Source organism: Thunnus thynnus, chromosome 15, assembly GCF_963924715.1.
Source record: "Thunnus thynnus chromosome 15, fThuThy2.1, whole genome shotgun sequence".
Taxonomy (NCBI): domain Eukaryota; kingdom Metazoa; phylum Chordata; class Actinopteri; order Scombriformes; family Scombridae; genus Thunnus; species Thunnus thynnus.
The window spans coordinates 29736938-29762443 of record NC_089531.1 but is presented as its reverse complement, the minus strand read 5'-3'; the positions used below and the strand labels follow the sequence as shown (position 1 = coordinate 29762443).

General features: G+C 40.7%; 1 protein-coding gene across 1 annotated transcript in view; it reads left to right on the top strand.

The window, feature by feature from the left end:
- The first annotated feature begins 587 nt into the window (after positions 1-587).
- si:ch211-57n23.4 (immunoglobulin superfamily DCC subclass member 3) overlaps positions 588-25506 on the top strand; it is a 35653-nt gene continuing 10734 nt past the window's right edge. Inside the window, exons 1-9 of the mRNA XM_067611702.1 lie at positions 588-630; positions 10320-10625; positions 13104-13248; positions 13760-13890; positions 14151-14288; positions 14400-14558; positions 22320-22485; positions 23876-24126; positions 24249-24413. Coding sequence (XP_067467803.1) covers positions 588-630; positions 10320-10625; positions 13104-13248; positions 13760-13890; positions 14151-14288; positions 14400-14558; positions 22320-22485; positions 23876-24126; positions 24249-24413 — 1504 coding nt within the window. The remainder of the gene's footprint in view (positions 631-10319; positions 10626-13103; positions 13249-13759; positions 13891-14150; positions 14289-14399; positions 14559-22319; positions 22486-23875; positions 24127-24248; positions 24414-25506) is intronic.

Here is a 25506-nt window from a genome sequence, read left to right as displayed (position 1 = left end):
GAATAAAAGCTGCTCGGGGTCAGAGTTTGCTCCCGCAGCCTGGCTGACAGTTTTCTGGGATCAGTGTGTCCAGCTCAGGTCACAGCTGGCCCATCAGGCAGCAGGGGCGGGCGGGGCAGAGTGACCGGCCAGCAGCCCTCTGTTTAAATGAATATCAATTATGCCTCCCAGGCTGAGCCGCCACCCCTCCATCACCCCGAGGCTGCGATTGGTTCATAGGAGACCAACCTGCCATCAGCCGGTGAAAGCCGCTGTATCAGTGTCCATTCACTGACAACAATGAGGCTGAATAACTAATGAGCTTTGTCCAGGCTGAAGTGTCTTCCTCTCACTATTCTCAGAGTGGCTTTGGACATGACCAGCAGCCTTCCGTGGGCCAAGCGCTGGACCAGGGAATCTAAAGAATAGCAATGCTTTAATAATAACAATACAAATTTTAGCTTTATCAACCAAAGAAGACATATAGTAGGTGGAATAAGAATAAGACACCTTTCCATTTGGATTACTTTTTTGATCTTTTTGATTTTTGAGGGTTTTGGGGGGCAAGAAGCTTTGACGTCAAGAAGACTGGAGTGAAGATAACCAAAATGAAACCAAGAATCTTACTTACCTGCCTGGCAGCTTTATTCTGTTTGAGTAAGTACAGTTTATCTTTTTAATTCAGTAGCTTGACTTGAGAGTGCTGGATGAGAACTGGGGGAACTTTGCCAAGTCAGCAAAGCACAGGATGCTGCTGCAGCTCCTGCTGTTCTGCACCTGCTTTGACTTTGACTTTTAGTAAACTGGAACTTAAATCTTGGCACCTAAGTTATTAATCATCCAGTTTATATACAGAACAACAGCTTGCTTGTTGAAGACCCAGTGTTTCCCTAAAACCTGTCATGAAGTTTAACAAGGATTATGTTCTACCAGCATTAGTGTCTTCTCTCTATGTATTTTAAGGTATTAAAACTGTGAATTGGAGAAACAGACTTATTTCTCGTCTGTTCTCATTTGCTAATCCAGGTATTACCAACAAGGTCTGAAAGATCAATTCCACTCAGACCAAATGACTGGAAGGTCTTGTCAATGTCTACATGGATGTGAATTGATTTTCACTGATCCTCTGCACAAATATGCACAATATCAAATGACTGTAAATGTCTTGATATATATATTGTGGATCTGATAAACTTATTACAACATTCTCTGGATCTTTCACAAACTTTATTTTTCCAGCATTGTGTCAAACGACCATTATCAAAGTCAAAAATGAATCTCCAACATAATTCATGTACAGTACTGTGCTGAATAAACATAAAAAAACACCTTATAGTCCATTGAAAGTTCTTCTAGCCTTAACACCACCATATAAATTCTCAGGCCACTGTGCCACTTTCATCCCATCAAAACAGTGTAAGTAGGAGGCTACTGAATGGACATCTATGTGGGGGTGGGGGTTCTCCAAATAATATACATGGTTGATAAGGTTGAATTATTGATCAGTGAATCAACATTATCATATCATATCATCATAAACTCATATTTCCAAACATTTTAAAAAAGAGCATTTCAAACAGAATTGAAAATCTGAGGGTCATTTTATCCTAGTTTTCAAGTTGTTTCCAGCTATACTCATCACATGATAAACCTCCAAAACCACCTCAGAAGTTATAGATAGCAACCACAAATTTTTATGAGGAAGAAAACCAGAGAAGCTTTGCATGAGGGGGCAAGCAGTGCAGACAGTGTGGGAGGCTCCGTCTTGAGTTCAGGCCACAGTGAGGGGTTAGAGTCAGTGACCTCTGACCTTTAGGGGAGGGGGTAGGGCTCTGGTTGTCCTGATCAGTGGTGCAGTCTATGGAGGTGGGACTATGGACACAATAGGTCCCCCCACGTCCTCAGTCTTTAGTGACCTGACCCTCACACCCTCATCTCCATAAGACTACCCCCAGTCTGCGCTCAGATTGAGACCTTATTAAAGATATGTGTGTAGAGGGTAATCCCCCTACAGCTGCCCATGACCGTGTCCTCGACAACCCCCTCCTGTCAGGGCTCCTCACTCTGTCACACACACACACACACACACACGGTGTCCACGGTGGAGTAGGCCAGCAGAAACACCCCTTGGTTTAATTCACAGTGGGGACACAAAGGGCCTGCGGTGGACAGCATTCCCTGCAGTGTGGCAGAAAAAAGGCTAACATCTCTATCTGTGGAGAGTTTAGGCTAATGCTAACAGGATTTGAACAATGTAAGCATGTAAACAATCATGTGGTTGATGGGACTTTCTGTATAGGGCTGACTGTATGAGGTGTTAACAAGTGCACACTACCTTGTGGACTTTAATGCACATATTTTATGATCATGTATAAAACTGGTTTATTGAATGCTTTGTAAAATCTATTTCCACTCAGGTAGAACCTTAGAATTCTAATGTCTCTTTCTCCATAACTAACACTGAGTTGCCTTTGAGCACAAACATCCAAAGTGCTTCAGTGCAGCCGCTGAGCTGGCTGTAGAAACATTACAGAGCAGCTCTTAGTGACTGACCAACCAGGATGAATATGTGCTCAAAATGTATCCAAAGCTGGTCAGCAGCTAACCCAGTAATCACTGTAAGAGCATGAACAGCAAACATTTCTCATATAAGTGCTGGTTAGAAAGTTTTATTTTGCTTTGTAAACAGTTTGACCAGCAGGACACCAGTATATAACCAGATCATCTTAGAAATGATAACATCTTAGACCAGTGGTTCCCAACTTTGTTGACTTGTGACCACATAAAATAAAGCAAAGACTACCTGGGGCCCCTCACACATGTTGCATTGTAATGAAAGAGGAGATAACATGCAGTAATCCACAAAAATAAGGCAAAAAATAGAGGAAATCTTGAAAGAAAAACAATTTTGTTTGTCAGAAATGATTTTTTTTCTGTTGTCCTATTCTGTCCTATCATCTCGCAACCGCTTAGATTAATCCATGGACCCCTTATGGGGGTCCCGGCCCAACCATTCTCTTGGACCATCAAAGAGCAGCTTTTTCAACCATCATCAGCTGGTTTGAGATGGATATTTCAGCAGACTGTGGTTGCACTGGCAGCTGCCTTTGACTGACAGAATGAATATGTGAAACATGGTGCTGCTGGAGAAGAGCATGAAGCTCATGTCTGGAAATGTTGTGGTGTTTTGGTGACAATTGTCTCTGTCTGAGGAGCAGGCCTGCTCTCAGTGCAGTGCTGCACACAGCAGCTGATATGTTTATAAAGTGCCCATGAGCATCACCAGTCTCAGTTTTGAAGACATGGTTACTTTATCCTCCAGGCTAAGGCTGCTTGCATTTCAGCCTTTGCTGTCAAACATTCTTTCTTTCAGTTCATCTCCCACAGCCACGTGTCATCACACTTTCATTTGGAAATATTTGCAGACAAATTCACTTTTCAACAAAAGCTTAATGTTGTAGAACAAATAATGAAGGTAATTTTCTGAGAATAAACAGAAGAAGTTAGCAAGGGCAGCAGTGGCCACCATGACTGAACAGAGAAAAATGTTGCACCTCCAGACAGCCAAACTATATTAACAACACATCCAAGAAAAAGAACAGCACAGCCTTGACCAACACAGCAATCCCCACCAAAAAAAACAACAATAAGCACTGAGCACTAAAAGACTGAGAACAAAATAAAAGAATAAAATCCAGTTCTTTAATAGAATTGGATATAAGTTTAATATATCTAAATTGCATGTGGGCAGATAGGGGGACTTTCAGCACAGCAGCTACTTGATACTATGTATCCTAATTTCCATATAATCTGGAAGTCATTTTGAATTTTAATTGGTAAATTAATTGGTCCCATCTAATTCACAGCAATGGTATGGCAGCCTTTAACTTATAGTTACTTCTTCTACATCTACTATTGTCCCATTATGTGACAGTCACATTTGTCCAGTAGTACTTCCTCCAATGTTGCAGAAGCACAGTAAAGAGTCTGTGAGCAGTTAGATTTACAGCCTCACCTGGCTGTTTACCCCTCTAATCTGAGTGTCTTATTAGCTTGTGTTTTGTGTGGACTGAATGTCCTTCCAGGTTTTTTTGTAGTGGGGTGGTGGGGGGGCATTTTATGCCTTTTTTATAGGGACAGTTCAAAGATGACAGGAAATGAAAAGAGAGAGAAATAGGGGCAACATGAAACAAAGGTCCACTGCCAGATTCGAACCACGGATGTTGCAGTTATGTGGCCTGCATCTTAACCAGTAATGTTACTGGGTTGTGCCCTGCCAGGCTTTTGTTGTTGTTGTTGTTGTTTAATGAGATTTCCCTAATAAGAGTTGCTGCCCCACTCTGTGAGCTGACACCTCACTGATTAAAACTGCAGGACAAACAAAGAGGCCTCCTTTCCATCACATTATTGCTTATTGATCCACAAGGCTGTGGGGCTCCCTGTTTTTGGACAGGCTTCTTAAATCTGCACTGACCATTAGAAATAAAGCCCCAAATGCAGATGGGACTTACTGGGCCCCAGGGCCCATGAGGCCAATATCAGTTTATGCATAGGTAAGCATCTTATCAATAGGTCAGGAAACTGAGAGACGTTGCCATATAAAGAACAACACACTAACCCTTATATCACTGTTTTGTTCAAAAAAATAGGCTTTCACTCATCATATTTTATTCAGGTTATTTACAAAGTGAAGTGAGAACATGTTGAACAAGGCTGGGAAGCAACATCTTGTTTAATGGTGGATCAGATAATTCCTGATCAAAGTTTGGCTTCTAAAATGACAAAAAAGAAAACGGGTTTATATTTCTCAAAGTAAGGCATCTAAATAGGATTGTTTTGGTATCAGTACCAAAACTCAGGTGTCATATTGCCAGTACAGTAGTATGCAAAGACTTGCAAAAACTGAATTGTATTACTACTTTTGACCACTCTGAGTTTCATTCAATTGTTGAAAAAAGATATAACAGAAAGAGTTGTCATAAAATTTTGCCTGTTATCTGTTAAAACTGCACTCTGAGTTTTATCTCTGTTCATTTCTGAGATAAACATTGAACTTGGCATAAGACACCCAGTAAATGACCATCAGTTGGCTTAAACAAAAGACCCAGGCAGACCCCCCACAGCATCTACAATAGCATGTTAAAGTAACACAGTGGAAAGAGCTTTCCGCCTCTTAGCAAGGAGAGTTTAACTCCCATTAGGAGGACAAAGAAGAAAGCCCCGGGGCGATGGGTTTCATGCCTGCCCAGTCATTCCATTCTTCCAGCCCAGACCTTCAACTGCACATTCACTGTTTAAGCTGCTCCCCTTTCTGAAACAGAGAGGAAGAAGTCAGGGAACGCAAAGAAGGCCAATATTGGTACATAATATTTACCGCACATGCTGCAATGTTTAATGTGCTCTGATTTGCTAATGTTTAAATCAATTATCAATATTTGTTTATTATGTCTGCAGATTTGTGAATCCATAAAATAAGCTCCAGGATAACCCTTACAGCTTAAACTTTATTCCCAACCCTAACATTTCTCAGTTTCATTCTACTTCTCATTCCGAGCTGAAATCCATGCAGCCCCCCAATGCTGCCTTTCAATCTGAAATGTCTAAAGGGGAGAGTGGAGAAAGGAAAAGACACTGATGAAAGGATTTGTGTATGCGTACCTTATCCCTGCTGCCTTATCCCAGGATTTGTGAATGCTTCTCTTTCTCTGTCCCTTTTTTATGAGGGGGTGGACAGAAATCTGTGAAGTTCAGGGGCAACAGTCTGCTAAACAATAGCAGTGGAGGGCTGGGGAGCTGCAGGAGTACCTCTGGATGGACACAAGCTGCCCCCCACCCTCATCTACACATCCATCCTCCTCGCCTCTGACTCTCTCATGACCCCTGAGGGGCTCGGGGTTACAGGCACAGGGTGCTAGTGTGGGGGTTGCTGGACAACCCCCTCCCTTAAAAAAATCTCATTATGGTCCTACCACTATATTGAAAACGGTCCAATCTTGAATGCTATGCACTTAATCATACCCCATGCAGATTCAGCTTGTTGGAACTTGCACAGAGTATATTTAAGTCTTGCAGTCTGGAGTTGCCTTAAAGGTTGTTGTCTAACATCCTTTAGTCTCGACACTGTTATAACAGGTAATCACCCCTCATCCACCTTGATGCTCAGTCTCTCTGGATTTGAAGCTTCAATCTGGAAACAAGGCAAGGGATTGATTCTATGCCAATGCCAGTGTGTGAAGGCACAAATCTCAGAGGTTAGCTCAAAAGCACTATTGAGTATTTTATTTGATTCACCTTTACAATGTAATACAATCCAATACAACAGCTCTGCAACAAATACTACCTTTATGAAACTTATCTTTTTTACTTTTTGTTGACAGTGGTGTTGATTCAACATTGTCCTTTCTGAAGCTGTGCTTTGAAACATGTTTCTAATATTTTGTCCACCCAACCCTAAAAAAAACACTTCACTGATACAATGTCAACAAGAACAACATTATAAGTACCACAAAGATAGGATTTATTGCACTACTGTTGTATTGGAGTACATTAGATTGTTGGTATCCCTAATTATAAACTGGTAACTCAGAACATATTATAGCTCTCTAGTGACAGGGTTTAGCTTTACCACCCATACCAAACCGTAGGATAGTATATGATCATATAACCCCCTGGCCCTCCTATATAGACGCTCTTAGCACACAAGCCTTTAGATTTTCATTCCAACCAAACACTGCAGCAACACAGATCAGTTTGTTTTTCCTAGATGAGGATGTGTAATGAAAACATACAATGGAATATGGCTGAGAAAAATTGTTGTCCCCATTAGTCACTCAGATACAAAATGATGGGAAATTAGGGTCCAGGTTGAAAAGTATCGCAGTTTCCCTTTAAGTTACAATACTTTGCGCTACATTGCCTTATGACACCTTAAGTTACCTTAATTACCTTAGGTAGCATTACTTTACCTTACTTTGCCTGTACACTACCCAACTTCAGCTTACGTTGCAGTATTTTTCACTGGTATTAGGTCTTAGTTAAGACTTGGCATTCATCTAAAAGAATGTTTTATAATGGATATACTGTATAGCAGTCATTAGAAGTCAAAGAGGTCAAAACTCCAGCAACACTTGTAGTATAAAGAACAACTCTATTGTTTGACCAAACAATAAAGTTGTTTTAAATACTACAAGTGTTGCTAGAGTTTTGACCTCTTTGACTTCTTTCCCTTCTCTGTACACCTTGGAAGTAGGTGAAGTTGTGCCAGAAACCCCTACTCTGCATCTATAGCAGTCATTAGAAGTTAATATATAGACAGTGTGATGCTGATTATCAAGTAGAAACCTGGTGCTGAAATGTGGTGTCTAACTGCATTTGTGATCTATGAACCAATAACCTCAAAGAGTCTTGCTATGACATAACCTTCTTTATGTACACCTCACTCACCATAACTGCTACTCAGCCTCTCTCCATAACACTCATACACTCTCCTGCATCAGAGATTAACACTGGCGCTTTAGGCCTTGCAGGTTGCAGCACCATGTGTTCAATAACCATGGCCACAGAATGCAATGCAAGTCCCCCCATGGGAGCCCTGAATTTCATCACCATCCCTGAGGGATGAGAGGCTCGGGGGGGGGGGGTTGCAGGGCTCTATCAGTCCATCCAGGCACAGCTGACCAGTAGACCCACAATCCTCTCTGCTGGCTACATCTGCTGGATGGGAAATCTACCATTAGAAGGGGGGCAGATGCTCATTAATTGATATGATACATCAGTAAAGCCAATGGCAGAGATCACAAGGAGGGGGGAACAGCTCTGCTGTATCTGCAGGCTGTGGGTAAACTCTATGGCTGTATTTTATAAGTGACAAACTATAATCTGATGGCCTGCGATAAAACCTCAGAGCCAGCCACTTCATCAGTTACTTTGTCAAAGAGTCATCAACATGCTCACATCCAAAAAAGTTGACAGAATCTTCCACAGAAATCAAGTATGCTGAACGTAACTGCTGTGGAGGATATTTATCCATATTCACTGGCATGTGCAGATGTAGGGCAAGGTGGAGAATGATGACATTTTTAAAGGGCCAGTTGAAGTGCCTGCAGGATAACAGTTTGGGGTAAGCCATTTACATAACACATAACATAACAAAAAATAGAATAAAATTAATGTATAAATGTGCACTGATGAGAATGTTCAACACAGGCCAACACAGGCCACCACAGGCAAACAGTATTAAGTGGCCTTCACGGTGGAAATTAACTTCACTGGGAAATACACAGGATGACTGAAACTTTTCCAAAGTCAAGTTCAGCTGCAAGCTGCTGTGTGTGGGATGTGATGTGTGATGGTGTCTGGACAACAATAAAGGCTATGGTACAGCTCACAACTGAGTTGAGGGGATGGGTAAATTTGGTTGAACAGATGCAAGACTCCATAGTGACATTGATAAGGCATAGTGCAGGTTCAAGTCCAGACTGCCATTATTATGGTTTCACAGCTGGGAATGAGACAGCGGCTATTCCAAGGGTTCAAGGCTCTTTGCATATGAGGGCATTAACACCAAAAATGGCTGAAAGAAAATGGGGAAGGTCACAGAGAAGAGGGGACAAGGGTGAGGTGGAGAGATCTGGTGGCATGGGAAAGTCACCTCAGAGATGGATCTGAAAGGACGAGAAGGGACGGGAGGGGTGGAGGGGATGCATAAGAAGGGGCAGATGGTGCAATTGGGTGCATGGTGGCTGTTGGGAGTTTTTACAGAGGTTACTGGGGGTTGGGTGCAAATAAGCATAGTCACAACACTATTGTTACAATTGGTCCCTGGTTCTATACAGGCTCTCCTAACTTGACCCCAGCAACCCTTGCCAGTGTTCTCCTCCCCGGCTCTAGTATTGTTGTTGCCCTCTCTGGCTGGATGGCTTGCAGGCATTCATCACCATTGTGGGCCGTCTTCAGTAAAAGCGTTATAGGCCACAAAACCAAATGCACCATCAAACAAATGAGATGGTTTTTGGTGTTGAGTGAAGTTTTGTGGGTGAGCTGGGTAGGGTTCCCTGAGGCTTGGCGTCAGACAAAGAAGTCTCCCCCTGTGCTGTTGTCCTTGGAACCATGGAATGTTTGTGGGTTTGAGATGAAAAATAGATTGAATTTTATATGATCCACCATCATTTTCCCATGTCTTTATACAAAACACTCCTGCAGTTCAAGGTTGCTTTCCCACATACAAGCCATTCCATGTTAATGCAAGAACTTCTCATGGTTTCATATGACTATTCTTTTGGATTTGTTGAATTTGTTATTTTGGAAGCTGGGCTGTGCAGTCCAAGTTTATAATCAGCAAAGAGCCAATGAACTAATGAACTAGCCAATGAATGTATTGCTGCAGGTCTCAGGTCTGTGTATTAGTATATCAGTCTAATATTAGACTGTTCTTACGTCCCTTTCAGTTCAGGTCTCTTTTTAAAAAAAAAAAAATGTATTCATCGACTGAGGCTAGGTTTTCCATGGGTCAATTTCAATTGCAGAGGTCATAACTCCAGCAACACTTGTGGTACACAGAACAATGTTATAGTTTTTCTTCATAACAATAAAACTGCCCTTTGTGCTGCTATGGAGTGCTTTCTTTGTGTGACAGATAGTTCAAACATTCTGACTGATCTCAAAACTTACCTAGTAGTCCAGTTCTTTACATTGTTTTCCTCCAGTTCCTCTCCCTTTTCCTCTTGTCGCTCACTGTTAAATTACAGTCATACTTTGGAATAAACATGAGTGTTCACTGTATCTGTATGCATCCACTTGCATCTTTCCACTGACCCGAAATGCAGCCGTGCACCCTCTAAAATGTATGTTGTATTCAGTCTGAAGTCCTTTACAACCAATGTTTCTGAACTTTCCTGAAAATACTGAAAAAAATACAGAAACTCCTCTTAGTTCCAAATTGTAATTAAGTTCTCTGAGGGCCTGTTATATTTCAGACCCAGTACCTTTCCCAATATGATGACCAAAAAGGTTACAGATCTCTTTCTAAAATACATTTTGACTATAAAACACATTCACCATGAGTATTATTTTCTTGCTGTTTTGAAGAAGCATCATGATGCACGAGTCAGAGTTAGAGGTGTTCCTATCACAGAAATTTATTTCAATTTGTAGAGATACACACAGTATGTCTGGACCTTTATTGAGCCTCTTGTCAAGATGGTTTTATTGAGTTACATAAGCCTGATTACATTTTCTGAGTTTGAATATTCCTCTGGATTGTACCATGAGTTATAACTTTAAGCAAACCAGTAGTCATACAGCCTGTCTGATGAGCAGTTTTTCTCTCTTTTTGTCTCCAGGTGGCTGCCTGGCCTCAGAGCTGTCTTTCCTGCTGGAGCCCAGTGATGTGATTGCAGTGAGGGATCGCCCACTCATGCTGGACTGTCGGGTGCAGGGCGAAGAACCGATCATGGTTACGTGGCGTAAAAATGGCGTGCCTTTACCCACCAGTCCGCGGGTTCAGGTGTTGGCGAATGGCACGCTGTTCATCCAGAGCTTCCAGAAACGCAGAGAGGGGAGTGATGCGGATATGGGCGAGTACGACTGTGCCGCCCAGAATCGCTATGGCATGCTGGTCAGCCGCAAGGCCAAAGTCTATTTGGCATGTAAGTGTTTGACAGTGTAACACAACACAGAACTGTTGAAATCTATGTGTGCATGCTCTTCATAACAGTATAAACACTGATTGTCTTTTTCCCTAATGAGAAGAGCAAGTTTCTCACAGAACAAATGACTACACTTCACTACCACAACATCACTCCCTACAGATACATTGATAAAATATGGAGATACAGAACTCATAATTAGTAGATTGATCTTAAATTTAAGATCATTTTGAGGTCATGAAGTGACCAGACACCAAAATCAAACATATGTTCTTATTTGGATTCTTCATATTCATTGTTCAGTTAACTGTTAAATTATATTTTCTGTAAATCAGAATTCCCTGTCACAGCCCTGTAATACTGATATACTTTAGTGTCCATAGTGTCAGCCAAATGCTGGTGGAGAAAACCCGAATTTATGACTTGAATAATCATTGGCATACAAGTTGTCAAATTGCTACAATAGCTACAACCCTGATTGTAATGATCTTGAAGGCCAGAAGCCCAGATAACTAGTTTACTTTAAAAAAAAAAAAGATAGCACAGGCTGTCATGACTGGTAAGATGAAATAGGGCAGACTAGTCTCCATTTTTTGGTTAGATTACAATCTTACAAGAGCATAAAGCTTTAAATTGGTTTTTCATTTAGAGTAACAGAACCGAAAAAGATTTTTTAATTTATTTGCAATTACAGTGGACTTTTACATCACATTTCCCAGATAGCAATTTAAGAAAAGAATTGTCCTTCTCTGTTTAATGTGGAATGATGGACAAAACTATAATAACAAAATCCAAATTCTAATAAAACATAATTACCTCAAAACTTATAGTGTATATAATGAGCATTTGATGAAGCTGTTTATATGTCACAGATAATCACATAATAACGGACCCTCATGAAAGTGATTTAGAGGTGAAGACACACTCCAGCACTGCCCTCCTCACTTGAAGATAACAAACATCATTTCCTCAGGCATTTTAATATCCATATTATTGCATTACCCACAGGCTGTAATCCCAAACCTGCACAGGGAGCAGAGACCAGCCCACAGAAAGCCACCACATGTTGCCTTTCCTCTGTCAAAATATCCCATAGTCTCTGTTATAAATGATGCTTCACATGGTGAACACCTCTGCATCATACCTGGCAACCCAAACCCCCCTCAGACACTTTGATCCTTTGTGTTGTCACAGGGAACAGGCCCCTCACCAAAACATCCCAGCTTTTCATTATGGAAAACCCATCAATTATGCTGCATGTACAGTACTGCACATCGTACTGGACACACACACCTTCTACTCCCCACCCCCACTACTTCAGCCATACCAATAAAACCAGGGGTTTATGTGTAATCCAGGAGAATTATGGCTATCTTGAGGTGGTCTTACTTCAATGCAATGAGTTGCCATGGTGATGCTCTCTCATTTGATTAGCAAACCCCTCCTCTATTGTATACCCTTATTGATTATGGCCACCAGGTTATAAGGAATGTGTGTGTGTGTGTGTGTGTGTGTGCGTGTGTGCGTGTGTGTGTGTGTGTGTGTGTGTGTGTGTGTGTGTGTGTACATGAATGAGTGGATGTCTTTGAAGTGGCAATACTAATTTAGGCTATTCCGAACCCTCAGTAGGACTTATGCCACATTTAACTTTTGAATACAGGACAAAGTATGATTAAACTGTCATGAATACTGTCATTATACTGTAAGACATACAAAGTAAGACGAAGGCTACATATAATTATGAAACAGATTGTAAATCAGATCTGTTTATAGTCTATACTACACTGACCAGCAGCTAATGTACAAAAAGTTTAAATAAAATGCAACAACTCACATGGTAATATTACCTGATGAGTTATATGCTACTCTCTAATTTGCTGAGCCCCTCCGGAGTCACATGGTAGAAATAAAAATATGTGAAAATCCATGTGCACAGATTGCTAAATGAGCACACCGACTACTAAACTGATTTCTGATTGTCACTTTGTGTTTCAAGTTTTTGCTCCCTGACAATGAAAACAGCTATTTTGAGTAAACAACTTAGCCAGCTATACTATCCAAACAGTTTATATTAAAGTGATACTCCATCACAAGACAAATTTTAAAAGAATGGTCATAATCTGTGTAGCAGAGGCTGAGAGATCCTGAATCTCTTATATGGGTCAAGCTCCTAAACATTGCATCCTACATTTCCCATAATGCAACCAAAAGCAGCTTTTCATCAGACTCTCTCACTTTCAAACTCCACACCTCCAGTTTGTAACACAGGTGTTCTGTAATAAATTTGTACTCAAGATGAGATAATCCTGATGACATCACTGTGACATCATCAGGGTTATTTCCTCAGACTTGACAAAACTCTTTCAGAGACACAGAAGACATAATACAACTGTTCAGTCCCCCCTCCTTGTTTCAAATTCATATCCATATCCAGCATTTTTCTGATGAAGGCTGAGCATTGTGTGGTTTCCTCCTCAGCTCTTCCTAAGTTCCATACACACCCAGTGTCCATGTCGGTGGATGAGGGAAGTGTTGCTCGCTTCCAGTGTCAGATCAATGGAGTCCCTGAGGCCAACATCACCTGGGAGAAAGACAGAGTACCACTTAGCACCAATGACAACAGGTAACACCATACACACATACACTAGAGTGTAGTACAATTAACTTAGACTGCACACAGTCTACACAAATATATATTCAATTTATGTCTATATTTCATCAATCCACTTCTTTCCAAATTTATGATGTAAGAGCATTCTTTTGATTTTGATTTGTTTTTGATGTACAGAGGTTTCCTCTGGTTAACTTGTATCATACATTACAAAAAGTGACATTTTCTACTATGGATTGATATTTTCCTCTAGTTAGTACTGAAATGCCGCCACAATTATTTCATGTTTTTGTCAAAATATTATTTTTAAGCCTACATGGGGTGAGCATTTGATAAGATTAGTACACTAAGTTATACTATTTGTTATCTGTAGAAAACAAACTGTAATCACTGTATAGTTTATATTTGCAAACTTTCTGTCTTAATTTTCACATAAACCAGATAAGAGTTTTTGTCATGCCTAAAGTCACTGCCTGTGATGCTCAGTGCCTCACCTGCACCCTGCCCTCCCCTCCATGTCCAGGTACACTCTCCTGCCAATGGGGATCCTCCAGGTGACAGGTGTGAGGCAGGTGGATGCAGGAGTTTTCCGCTGTGTCGCCACCAATATCGCCAACACTCGCTACAGCCACGAGGCTGTGCTCAACGTCACCGGTAGGTAGATGCATGTAACATACAATATAGTTGAGAAACCTCTGGGAATGAACAAAAGTTAGCAGCTCTGTTCCCTCTGGGACTAGCTAGCATCTATCATCTAGCATTATACACGCCTGTATGCAAGAATATATGGACTGTGTCCGTGTACTTTTAGAAGTAATTTGCCACAGTACTGTTCCTGTACAACAGTCCACTTAACTACAGCAGCTGCCCAGTTCCTCAAAACATCTATATTCACTCTTCCTTCATCCTTCCAGGTGGAGCTTCCAGAATCTACAAGGAGCCAGCCATCCTGTCAGGACCCCAGAATTTGACCATCACTGTCCATCAGACAGCCATCTTAGAGTGCATCGCCACAGGAAACCCAAGACCCATTGTTTCCTGGAGCAGGCTAGGTACCACTGGAACCTTCTAATAGAATGCATATGATAGGAAAGTCTTAAGCTTACATCCTCATAAAACTTTTATTTCACAACTTATGTGTGTCTCTGTTTTCTCTCCATCAGACGGCCGCTCCATTGGGGTGGAGGGTATCCAGGTTCTTGGGACGGGGAACCTGATGATCTCAGATGTGTCTCTGCAGCACTCAGGTGTATATGTGTGTGCTGCCAACCGGCCCGGCACCAGGATGAGACGTACTGCGCTCGGCAGACTTGTGGTACAAGGTCAGTACAAACTACTGCTGAGGTTTCCATGAGCAACGCACCTTGCTCTCTACTGGCCCAGAGATCCTCAGTGTTGTCCTCAGTGTTGTTCACTGATTTTTGTATTGATCACCTCCAAAGACAACCATTAGGTCAACAACTGTTAATAATTATATTTCATTCATTAAACATTACAGGAACAATCCAAAAGGTTTCAAATACGCTTCTTTGCTATCAAATCTACATCAGACAAGAAGATCATCATAGGTTTGATGATTTAGATTTAAGTCATTGCCTAAAAACAACAATACTGAGACAGAGAGATAACAGAATTAGCCATAAAAAAAAACCCACCATGTGAGCAAATGAAGAATGTAAACCTGTCTTCAGGTCGTTAAAACTCCAAATTCCACAAACACTGTGTCCTCAATGCTAGCTATAGCTGAGTACAGAGAAAGATGTAATTTGTCATTTGTTTCGTCTGGTTGAAAAATACTCTTTCCAAGAACATCAAGGTTGTTATTGCTGCAGTTTACTGTCCACCATTTTGTTTGAGTGCCTTCAAAATTAGTAGTGTCCATGGCTCTCTGCCAACAATCCCACAATGCAATGCATCACATTTTATAGATCAGAAAATTACATGTGTGACACAGTGATGATGATCCATAGGTGTCTGATTTACTGCTCACTGTAGAGTCAACTACTGAGTGTCTGTTATGTAGGAAATAGTGGATGAGTGAATGAAGAAGTGGTCTCAGCTTAAAGCTGTCTAGCGTACATTGTTATGTTCTTTGGGTGCTAGTGAAGTTATTTACCAATAGCCTGCAACCAAAGTCACCTGGTCTTTGTTCAAATTTACAAGTACTCAAACTTGACAAAAACACTATTAAAATGTTGTATGCATTCACTGCACCCAGCATCTCTTACTATGTTGCTGTTCAAGACTTGGATGTGAGCAAATCACTGAGATTGGAACAAAGCTAGGCAGTTTCTACCTGCAGTATTTGTGCTCAGTGAGGCTAAAATGTCCAATCATAGACCTGTCTCTGTACTGGACACACAGAGATGAAACTGATACCATATTCTCATCTGAGTCTGGGCGAGACAGACAAACAAGCATACTTCCCAAATGTTGGACTGCTCCTTTAATATAAAAATACAGTGCAGTTCATGGTGGCAGGGAAGGGAGGGTTGTATGAAGATACACAAACCACTTTAAATTACATATAAACATACAATAATTGTCATACAATTGGCATACTGTTGTGATTCTGTAAACTGACCAACTGAACAGATTCATCTTCTCCAGCAAACATGCAGCCATTGTTGTAGCCTTTGTTTAATGACTTAAAAATGGCCAGTTCTTCGTTAGACTTCCATGTCTGTGTGTGTGTGTGTGTGTGTGTGTGTGTGTGTGTGTGTGTGTGTGTGTGTGTGTGTGTGTGTGTGTGTGTGTGTGTGTGTGTGTGTGTGTGTGTGTGCACTTGACCATATTAACTGTGCAGTGGCAGTGAGGGGAGGGGAGGGAAAGGGTCAATAGCAAAGCTCCACCCTTTCTTCTCACCTTTGCCCCTAGCTGTTTAGTGGGGGTGGAGGCTGGGAGCTTGGGCCTGCTGTATGGTGTATGGTGACACTATTGGTGTGAGACCCTCCCTTCCTCCACCATGCACACACACACACAGACACACGCACACACCCCTCCCAGTTCCTTTCTAACAATTAAGCACTGACACCAGTGTCCAGCTGGGTGTGTGTGTGTGTGTGTGTCCGGGGAATGAGGGGGGTGGAGGGCCCTCAATGACGTGGACTCATCCATCACCCTGCACATGTCCATACACTCAGCCCACTCATATTTCTCACTGTCATTAGCTTTGTTTTAATTGGCTGTCTTGAGGCCAGATCATTAGCAGCAGAGTGTTAGAGGGCAGCACAAGGGGACAAGACACAAACATGGAGAGCGTTTAAGTGTTCAATTCTAACTAGCAGTCTGTGTCTGGTTTCTCTGCACAGGTTGCATGTTCCAATACTCTACAATACGAATATAATATATTATATAAAATAGTTAAAATTAGCTCCAATTTGATACAACACCAAAATGCTGCTCACATGTTAATGTATTATTACTAATAAACCACTGATGTGCTAGAAAAATGTTGTTGAAATGTGTGGTGGCACTCTGTCAGCCAGTACACCTGCAACAAAGGATGTGACTGTGTTCAAATCCCAGTCAGAGATAAGACATTTTAACAATTCATAGACAATGTTATTGTTTCTGCATGATTTAGTCCATTTATTACAACTGACAGACTGTATACCTCACATTACTGCTGCCATTAAGCATGTAACAGTATTTAAAATATGTTACACTTTTTTTTTTCATTTAAATTAATTTCATTATAGTGTGAAAATCAACTAGCAGAGACTTGAAACTTGCTTTACTGAGGTATGAAAGTTACATTAAAATTGGTTGGTGCTGCATTTGAAGTGAAAAGTTATGCCTTTCTCTCTGGAAAATGGTAAGATATAATGTAAGATAGGTAATGATTTATATTAAATGGGCAAAAACATGCAAATCCCCAAATTTCTTCCCAGCTGACTGATGTTCACTCAGCTGTTTTCTGTGTTGAGTTTCAGAACATTAACAGTGAGCTGAGAGGACATGTTGGAATCAATTGTTATTGTAGGGTACTGTAATGTAATCATTGAGTGTACCTTTAAAAAATGAATTGTATGTATTTTGAATTAGTGATTGAGAAAATTATAGTATATACGTTATCTTCTACATTTATAACTTCAAGCAATGTATTTAGAATGTAAAGCAAAAGAAAGAGCTGAAGCATATTTCATTAGATTTCTTCTAATCTCAGTGACCTAAATCTATATTCATATAATTCAGCTCTTTATCCATCCATCCCTCTGTTCCTGTTCTGTCCAACTCTTTGACCGGATCAATCAATATTTCCCCCTGTCAGTCTCTCTTTCGTGTAGAGGAGGGGAGAAGGGGCTGATCTCTAATATATTCATTAATTTATTGATCTATTTTCTCTCTTTTTGGGTTGAGAGAGAACAAAGAGCTTTAAGCTTTGGTCATTTGTTAACATAATCACCCACAATGTGGCTTAGAGAGCTTCAGTTGTGTTTTAGAAGTTGAATCTTCCACCATGCATTTGTTTTCAGACAATCCTACAATTCCCTGGGCCATAGTAGAAAATGCGACTACATCTCCATTACCCCTAAAGCTCTATCTGTATTCTGATACATCGAAAAACTTGCTAAAAGATACCCATAACCCATTTGTCAGGAATACTGTAAGCGTCTGGTACAAAATACAAGCATGTACCAGGTTTTACACCAATATGGGAACACTGTAGATTTTCTCCAGGCAGAGGTGACACAGGCTTTAGATTTTGGGCAGAGAGAGGGATTAGCAAAGTTATGGATATGTATAATGGCAATGACATACTTTATAATTTTGATGATTTGCAAAGAATTTACCCTTCAAAAGACTTTCAAAACACACTCAGCCCCCTTGTAGCCTTTTCAAGGCTAGACAGGAGTGTGTGTGTTTGTGTAGACCTTTATAAGTGTATCTGTTGCGTTAAGAATGAAAAACCCAATATTAAAAAGTAGAACCTTCCTCATTTACTGCATTAGAGCGTAGAGTGTAGCAGGAGAGAGTTGAGATTATTTCCTGTGATAATGAGATCAGATGAAACTGGATCATTGTAGGAAATATAAATTCTTTAATAAGGAATGGTGTTACATTATGTCATCACTCATATGATGTGTCAAGTCACATACGGTATATGGGATAAATCTTCATGGGTTATAGCATTATTCTCACAAGTATAATTATCGCACAATATACTTCAGCTATCCAGCTGTTTGTGATTGGGAAGACTTTATGGGATCAAATAACGGTCAAGAAGATTTTGAACTTGTGAATGTGCAGAAAAAAAACTGTAGTTGAAGTAAAAAACTGTCTAAATAGAATTTGTGCACAGATACAGTGTATCAACAGTAAAGTTACCCAAAGACTCTGAAACAAATGAGCTGCTTCTGTCATCATCTGAGAACCAGTTCAAAGCAGAGAACTGAGATCACTCTCCAGTTTGTGCACAAATCTTTTTCTACACAGCCACAAACTTACATTTCACACAAAATTAGTTTATTAAGCATGATATACAACAGAACATCATTCACAAGCTCAACTTTTTGAAAATTGGAGAATTTTTAAATTTGAAAATATGTTTTTATTTTTTAAAAAAATCTGGTTTTGAACTACTTAGACAAAACTATACATTGAGAAGATATTACATTGGAAAATGTTTGATCTGTCTCCTTTCAAATCTGTTGAGACAGTCAAGTCTTCCATTCCTGTTGTCAAGGTTCAAATGTGCAACACTGTTGTGATGACTCACAGCGAAGGTGAAAGTTTTATTATCCAGCAAAGTCAAGTTCAGAGCAGATCAGTGATGCTGGCTGCTGTTTGTGTTTAGTGTGTGAAGGTTAACAGAGGTCTGAACTTTCACACAGTCTGTGTGTCAGCCTGTCTGTGTGTGTCTGTGTGTGTGTGTGTCCATGGTCATGGTCAGCAGGATGGGACAAAGAGGACAAGAGACAGAGAGACAAAGAGCAGAGGACGACTAGACGGTCAATGCAGGGTGCAGGAGGAGGGATGCGAGGGAAAGGGAAAGGGGAGTGAGGAATGACCTACAACCTCTAACCTGCAACCCCAGCTGGGGTCAGGGGTTAGAGGGGCATATGTCTGAGAAAACGGTTGAGGTGAGATAGGAGGCGGTGGAGTCAGGACAGACAGATAGGGAAGTGAAAGGAGAAAGGAGGTGTGGTCTCAGGGTTAATTAGGGACGGCTGGAAGATGGATAGCATCCCGGCGGAGGGGTGAGGGCGACCAGGGTGTCACCATGTGGAGGGACACAAAGGATGGCCAGCCATTTTGGAGAATGGTGCGTTAAATACAACCACCCCCCCCTCCTCCTTCCTTTCCTCTACGTTTTTGTCCACATTTTCCTCTGAAAAAAGATGAGATGAGTTCTTTTATCATGCAGATCCCACTGAGGCCTTCAGTTCTCACATTTTATATGAACCCCAGCACCAAAAATCTTCCCAACACTAACCGGATTAAGTATCACACACAGAGCCACAAATGTGATGACAAAACCATACAATTATAAATCCATGCTGAATTATGTATCACCATTTACTGCAGGGTTTTCATTTATCTTTAATAGAATGTTCTGTTTATTCATGCATCAAAATAGATACTTAAACACCTCTTCCACCACTGGTTATTGAAATACTCATTCATGCTTTAAAATTTAGCATCAAAAATGTTTCATTAAAATCTGACCCAGCTTAAAAACAAGTCAACATTTTCTAAAACTAATAAAGTGAACAGACAAATAGTTGTGTTACAGATACTTTGTAATACATGTACCTTGTAGTAATGAAGGACTATGAAATCTGGCAGTAATTACACCTACAGAGTCACAGTCAGCAGGTCAGCTGAACGTGTAAGCGTTCAATCCAACAAATATGATGAATAAACTCTACAATAATGAATATGTACTGTGTGTAAATAATATGTGTAAATAGACCATTTCAATAAAAGCAATAACAATAAATAAAAGAGTCAGTACATACTACTGGAAATATAATGTTTAGTTTTATAAAGAAAGAAACACAGTATGGCTCACTGATATGTAAATCTAGTCAAGTTCAGTGCCTGTCTGTGCGGAGGACAGATGTATGGAACCCCCCCCCCCCCCAAATCAGGCTGCAAACAAAAGGGACTGAACATAATAAGATGTATGAGTGGTGGTGAAACTCAAGGTCAACAGAATCACTGATCAATACAGAGTATGGATCGGCTGATGAACGGTCAGCTGAGGACGCCTGACACTTTCTAACATGATGGTGGGACAGCTGAACAGATGAAGGGGTGGACAGATACCCCCCCCCCCCTGAGAAATAATGACCACACACACACACACACCCACACACACACACAGAGAGAGAGAGAGAGAAAAGAGAGAATGGCAATGACAATGAAGGAAACAATGCATTGAACTTGATCTTTTATTAAATATTATACTGGTGTGTTTGCATGTTTTAAGCATCTAAGACATGCTGTCTTTCATATATGATGGTGTTTTCACCTTTCATGCTTGTGTATGTTTCCATTCATTTGTCAACTCACAGAGACTTTAAACTGACCTGAGATAGTTCATGCATTACAGTCAAAGCAGTCTGCATTTAAACTGCAGCACCATGCACTGTACCATAGTCCAAGTACTTTTCGTTTTTAATGGGTTTTCAGTCAAATCCCATACAGGGACAACTCACTAGTTGTGACAAGGTATTAAACTACAGGTAGCCATAACAACACTCTCTGTCTCATGCTGCGTTACCAGTTACTGTAGTTCTCATAGGTGGAACTAACCTTTTAAACTGGGAGTTACAGACATGAACAAAGTCTGTGTTTGTATCTCCCTGAGATGTCTGTATCACACCAGTCCATGTCCACATCTAAGTACCTAACACATGTAATGTTTCTGTAAGCAGATTTTCATCCTATGGTGAAATGAAAAGTAAAGACTTGCTAATTAATGCAGGATAAACACATGGAAAAATCTCAAACATATGCAGTAAATGGGCTGTAACATGCAAAAGCACAGGGATTAGTCCTTTAAGTGATATTAAAAAAAAACACTGCTATAGTTTGCACAGACTAAATCTGTTTCCTGACACCCCAAATTGACATCACCACTCTTATGCCTTGTCACATCCACATTTCCTGCTGACAGTGTAACGCCACAACCACACACCTGCAGGCTGCTATTATCACTGCTCCTACTCAAAGTGGTCTGAGCAAAACAAAAAGGAAAAAAAATCTGGCTGCAGTGATGAATGTGTCCTCATTGAAATGGTCATCTTGTTGACACATCCCCCTCAGCTTATAGGGGGATGGTTGGGGGTGTAGGGTCACAGTGGATGTTGAGGTCAACAGATCAATGAGATGCTGAGCTAGGGCTGAAGTGGGGAGGGGCTGTAGGGCTTAAGGAGCACTGCCTATATCCCAGAATATATATGCATGTCCATTGTGTCACTAATATTGAAGTGGGTGTCAGGAGGAGCAGTCAACCCAGCATCTGTCCTGGGACAGCTGAGGCAGGCTGGGGTTGGCAGGCTGTGCGGGTGTATGTGTGTGTGTGTGCTGTAGAGGGACCTGGCTATCCTCTGGGCTTTGAAGAGAGACCAATGACAAGTGCAAGCACTGACAGAACTAATAATAAAACCAGCAAAAACCCAAATAAATTATTATGTTTATTGATGGTACATAATGTTTTCAAAGAAAGAGTTTTACATATAACAGTTGTACTATTTTCTTTATTGAAGAAAAACACTGCTGAGTATTTTTGAGGGTTTTTATCCTTTTCAAGTTGAAAAGCTCCTGACACAGCATCTTCCCATTGCAGCAATGTTTTTATTTCATTTATTGTATATCATTTATTTGAGTCCATACAGAAGGGTTCATGGGGAACACAAGCTATTAAATGATTATTTATCATTTTTAGAATTATGATTCACAAGCCACACAAGCAGTAAGTTTCTAGAATCAGCTCCAGGAATTGCAAAATGTGAATCAGTATCCAACAACACCATCTGCAGTCAATGGAGTATCTATGAACTCTTTATACTTGTGTTTTGTCTCATGTTAGATGTTAAAGTCCTCATCTCTCTGTTTGTGTTCTTCCTCAGCTCCTCCTGAGTTCCTGCAGTGGCCGCAGTCTGTCTCTAAACCAGCAGGAGGCAGTGCTGTGTTCACCTGTGTGGCTCAAGGTGTCCCTGATCCTCACCTCATCTGGCTGAAGAATGGCAAGGTCCTGATGCCCGGACACAATGTTAAACTGACCAATAACAACAGGTAGGTGATGGCAGTGTCTTTACTGGAAACTGATGAAGGACTTTAATTTCTCTATTTTTAACCCAACACTTAGAATGTGGACAGTCACACAAATGGAATGATCTTTAAAATACATAATTAAGTATTTAAATACTGTCTGACTCAACATGATTAATTCTGTATGATGCCTTTGTGTCACAGTCTGTTACTGTGATAAGATAGATAGAAGTCATTTCAGTTCTCAGTATTCTGAATAACATAATACTACTGAACTCTTAGAAAACAGTCCTCAAGAAGGTCTAGTTCAAGCGTAAAAGGACATTACAAACATGTGAGGAATGCATATTGACTGAAGTTCAATATTTTAGCAACCCAGGATCAGAGCCAGCAATAATAGTGTGGTCTGGTGCTGTCTTGAATTATGTGATGTCTGTAACACTGAAAATAGGAAAAATCTAGATGTCAGTTATATTTAAATCTTTGAAAATAGAGAGAAGAGCCACAGACACAGGCAGCAAATACCAAGCAAGAGAAGAGAAACACATGCATTTGGCAAACACATAACAAACAAAAGGAAAGACAGACCTGTGTGTCACATAGGTCTCAGACATCTGAGGAGGATTTAAAAATCCACAAATTAGAGGGTTTCCTCTAAAAGAGTTGCAGTATTCTCAGATGGAGGCTTTGGCTTTCTATGAAATGCCCAATCTGTGCAAGTCAACCCTTACGCACAAAGAGCCTTTTTCAGCCATGCATTATACAGTTGTACCACATGGTGGCAGCACTGCACAGAGAGTGTGGAGTTGCAGCCTGTTAGAGACTGATGATCAGTGTGTGGTAGTAAATTGTGCCTATATTATGAATGATGAAATATTTGTAATGATATTTTAATTACCTCGTATCCCAATTATATAGCTGCAATGACTGTGTTACAGTTTCAAATATTTCCAACATTCATTTTAACCACATCTTTTGATGATGAAGCTGAGTTCTTTGCAGAGAGCCCCAAAAACAATCAGTCCTCCTACGGGAAGACTGCCTGTGTGATTAAACAGACCTGTAACAAGCATAAGTAGAGGTTTTATTATTAGTGATGCTGTTGTATTAGTATTAGTATCAGTGTTATTGTGTTAGTGTGTTTTTTTACAGTGTCAAAGATGTTGTTTTATGAGTATTCTGTAGCTGTTTTAGAAGTAGTAGTGGTACTGGAGTAGTCCTGCAGGAGTACTAGTGGTAGTAGTAACTGTAGCAGTAGAGCAGCTGAGGTTTTCAGTACTAAAAGTAGATATAGAAGTGCGAACATTATTTCTACTGTAGCATTTACTGCTTGTTTTTCCTTGCAGTCTCAGTACTGTAGAGTCTGGCAGTATGTGGCTGGCAGAGAAATAATCCCATTGTGTTGTCTGTGCAGTACTCTGGCTCTGACCCGTATCAGCTCCGAGGATGAAGCCATCTACCAGTGCATTGCTGAAAACAGTGCTGGGACCAACCAGGCCAGCGCCCGTCTGGCCGTGGCTCAGGCTAAAGACCTGCCCAGCGCCCCCCAGGGCCTCAAAGCCAGCAGCCTGTCCACCATCGCCCTGCAGATCACATGGAACCAGCCACCCGCCAACGTCACTGAAAGCATCATCGGCTATGTCCTGCACATCCGCAAGATAGGAGGTGAGTGTCAGCACGCCAACACACACAGGTAGACTTCTGTAGAGACACTTTCTGTACTTCATACTAAAAAATATCTAGTCAGAGTAATAACTAAATCAAACATGCCTTTGTGTGTGTTTCAGAGCCAGACAGTCTGGAGCTGCAGGAAGCCATCAGTAAAGGCACATTCCAGCACGATGTGACCAACCTGGAGCCAGCCACCACTTACTCCCTCTACCTGAAGGCCTACTCTCCTCTGGGAGCCAGCCAACAGTCCCAAACTGTGGTGGCAACAACACTAGGGGGCGGTAAGAACATGAAACACTGATGAGGCATGCAGCAGATCAGAATGCAGGGAGTTCACCTCTGCTCTGTCTCCTGATTATCACAAGGAATGGATGCTTATCATCCTAAAAACAACAGAAGAGCAGTGGAAGTATTTGTTTTTAACAGTAGGGTCAAAAATGTGAGAAAGTGAAAAGATTTGTATTAGACATGTTGACCCCCTGGAGAAAAATTAAGCTAAATATAAGAAAGACATAAATTACTTTAAGATGCTTGACAGTCCTGATTTAGTTGTATAGCACATAGATTAGCATCTGGCATATTAACACACAGGTAGAACACATGAGCATTAAAGGTTGAAGATAAAAATTGAGGGTGCTTCACCATCTAAGCATCTAAGAAAGCAGTTATGCATAATTCTTTTGATAAATTGCGGGACGATAAAGATTTATGCACGATTGAGAAATTAGGTATCTGTTGTAAAATTGAAATTAGGTTTCATCACAGGTTCACAGACAGCTGAGGAATTAGGAGTTATTGATTGAAATATCCATCCAAAACTATTAAAGGACAGCAATTCCAAATTACATAGTAGAGTAGAGAATAATGTGTTTGACCATAATGGAGAAACAGAGTCATACAGCCAGTGTTTCCTCTAGTTAGAACAACTGTGAGAGATGAGGAGAATGGAAAGGATTCCTTCAGTGTGTACCACTGCAAAGATATGTTTGATATGTACAAGATACAAAGGATAGTATACAGTCCTCACATTGTATCCTATCATAATTTATATAAAAAATAAAATGAAACTGACATACACTTCTAAAGTATGGACACACCTTCCCATCCACTTAAATGAGAATGTGTTTCCAAACTTTTGACTGGTACTGTATGCACACTGACAGAGTTGTGAGGTTTCAGATTTACAGAGTTACACAAATCAAGTGAGGATCTTGAAAAAGTTACAGACTTTTACAGACTGAAGGAATCACTTCATGATCAGTGCAGACAGCAGGAATGATTACAGCGATCTATCACTGTTTTAACATACAAATAGCATGTAATTGTTGTTTTAAGATAGACTTGAAAAACATTGGAACATATCCTTAAAATATG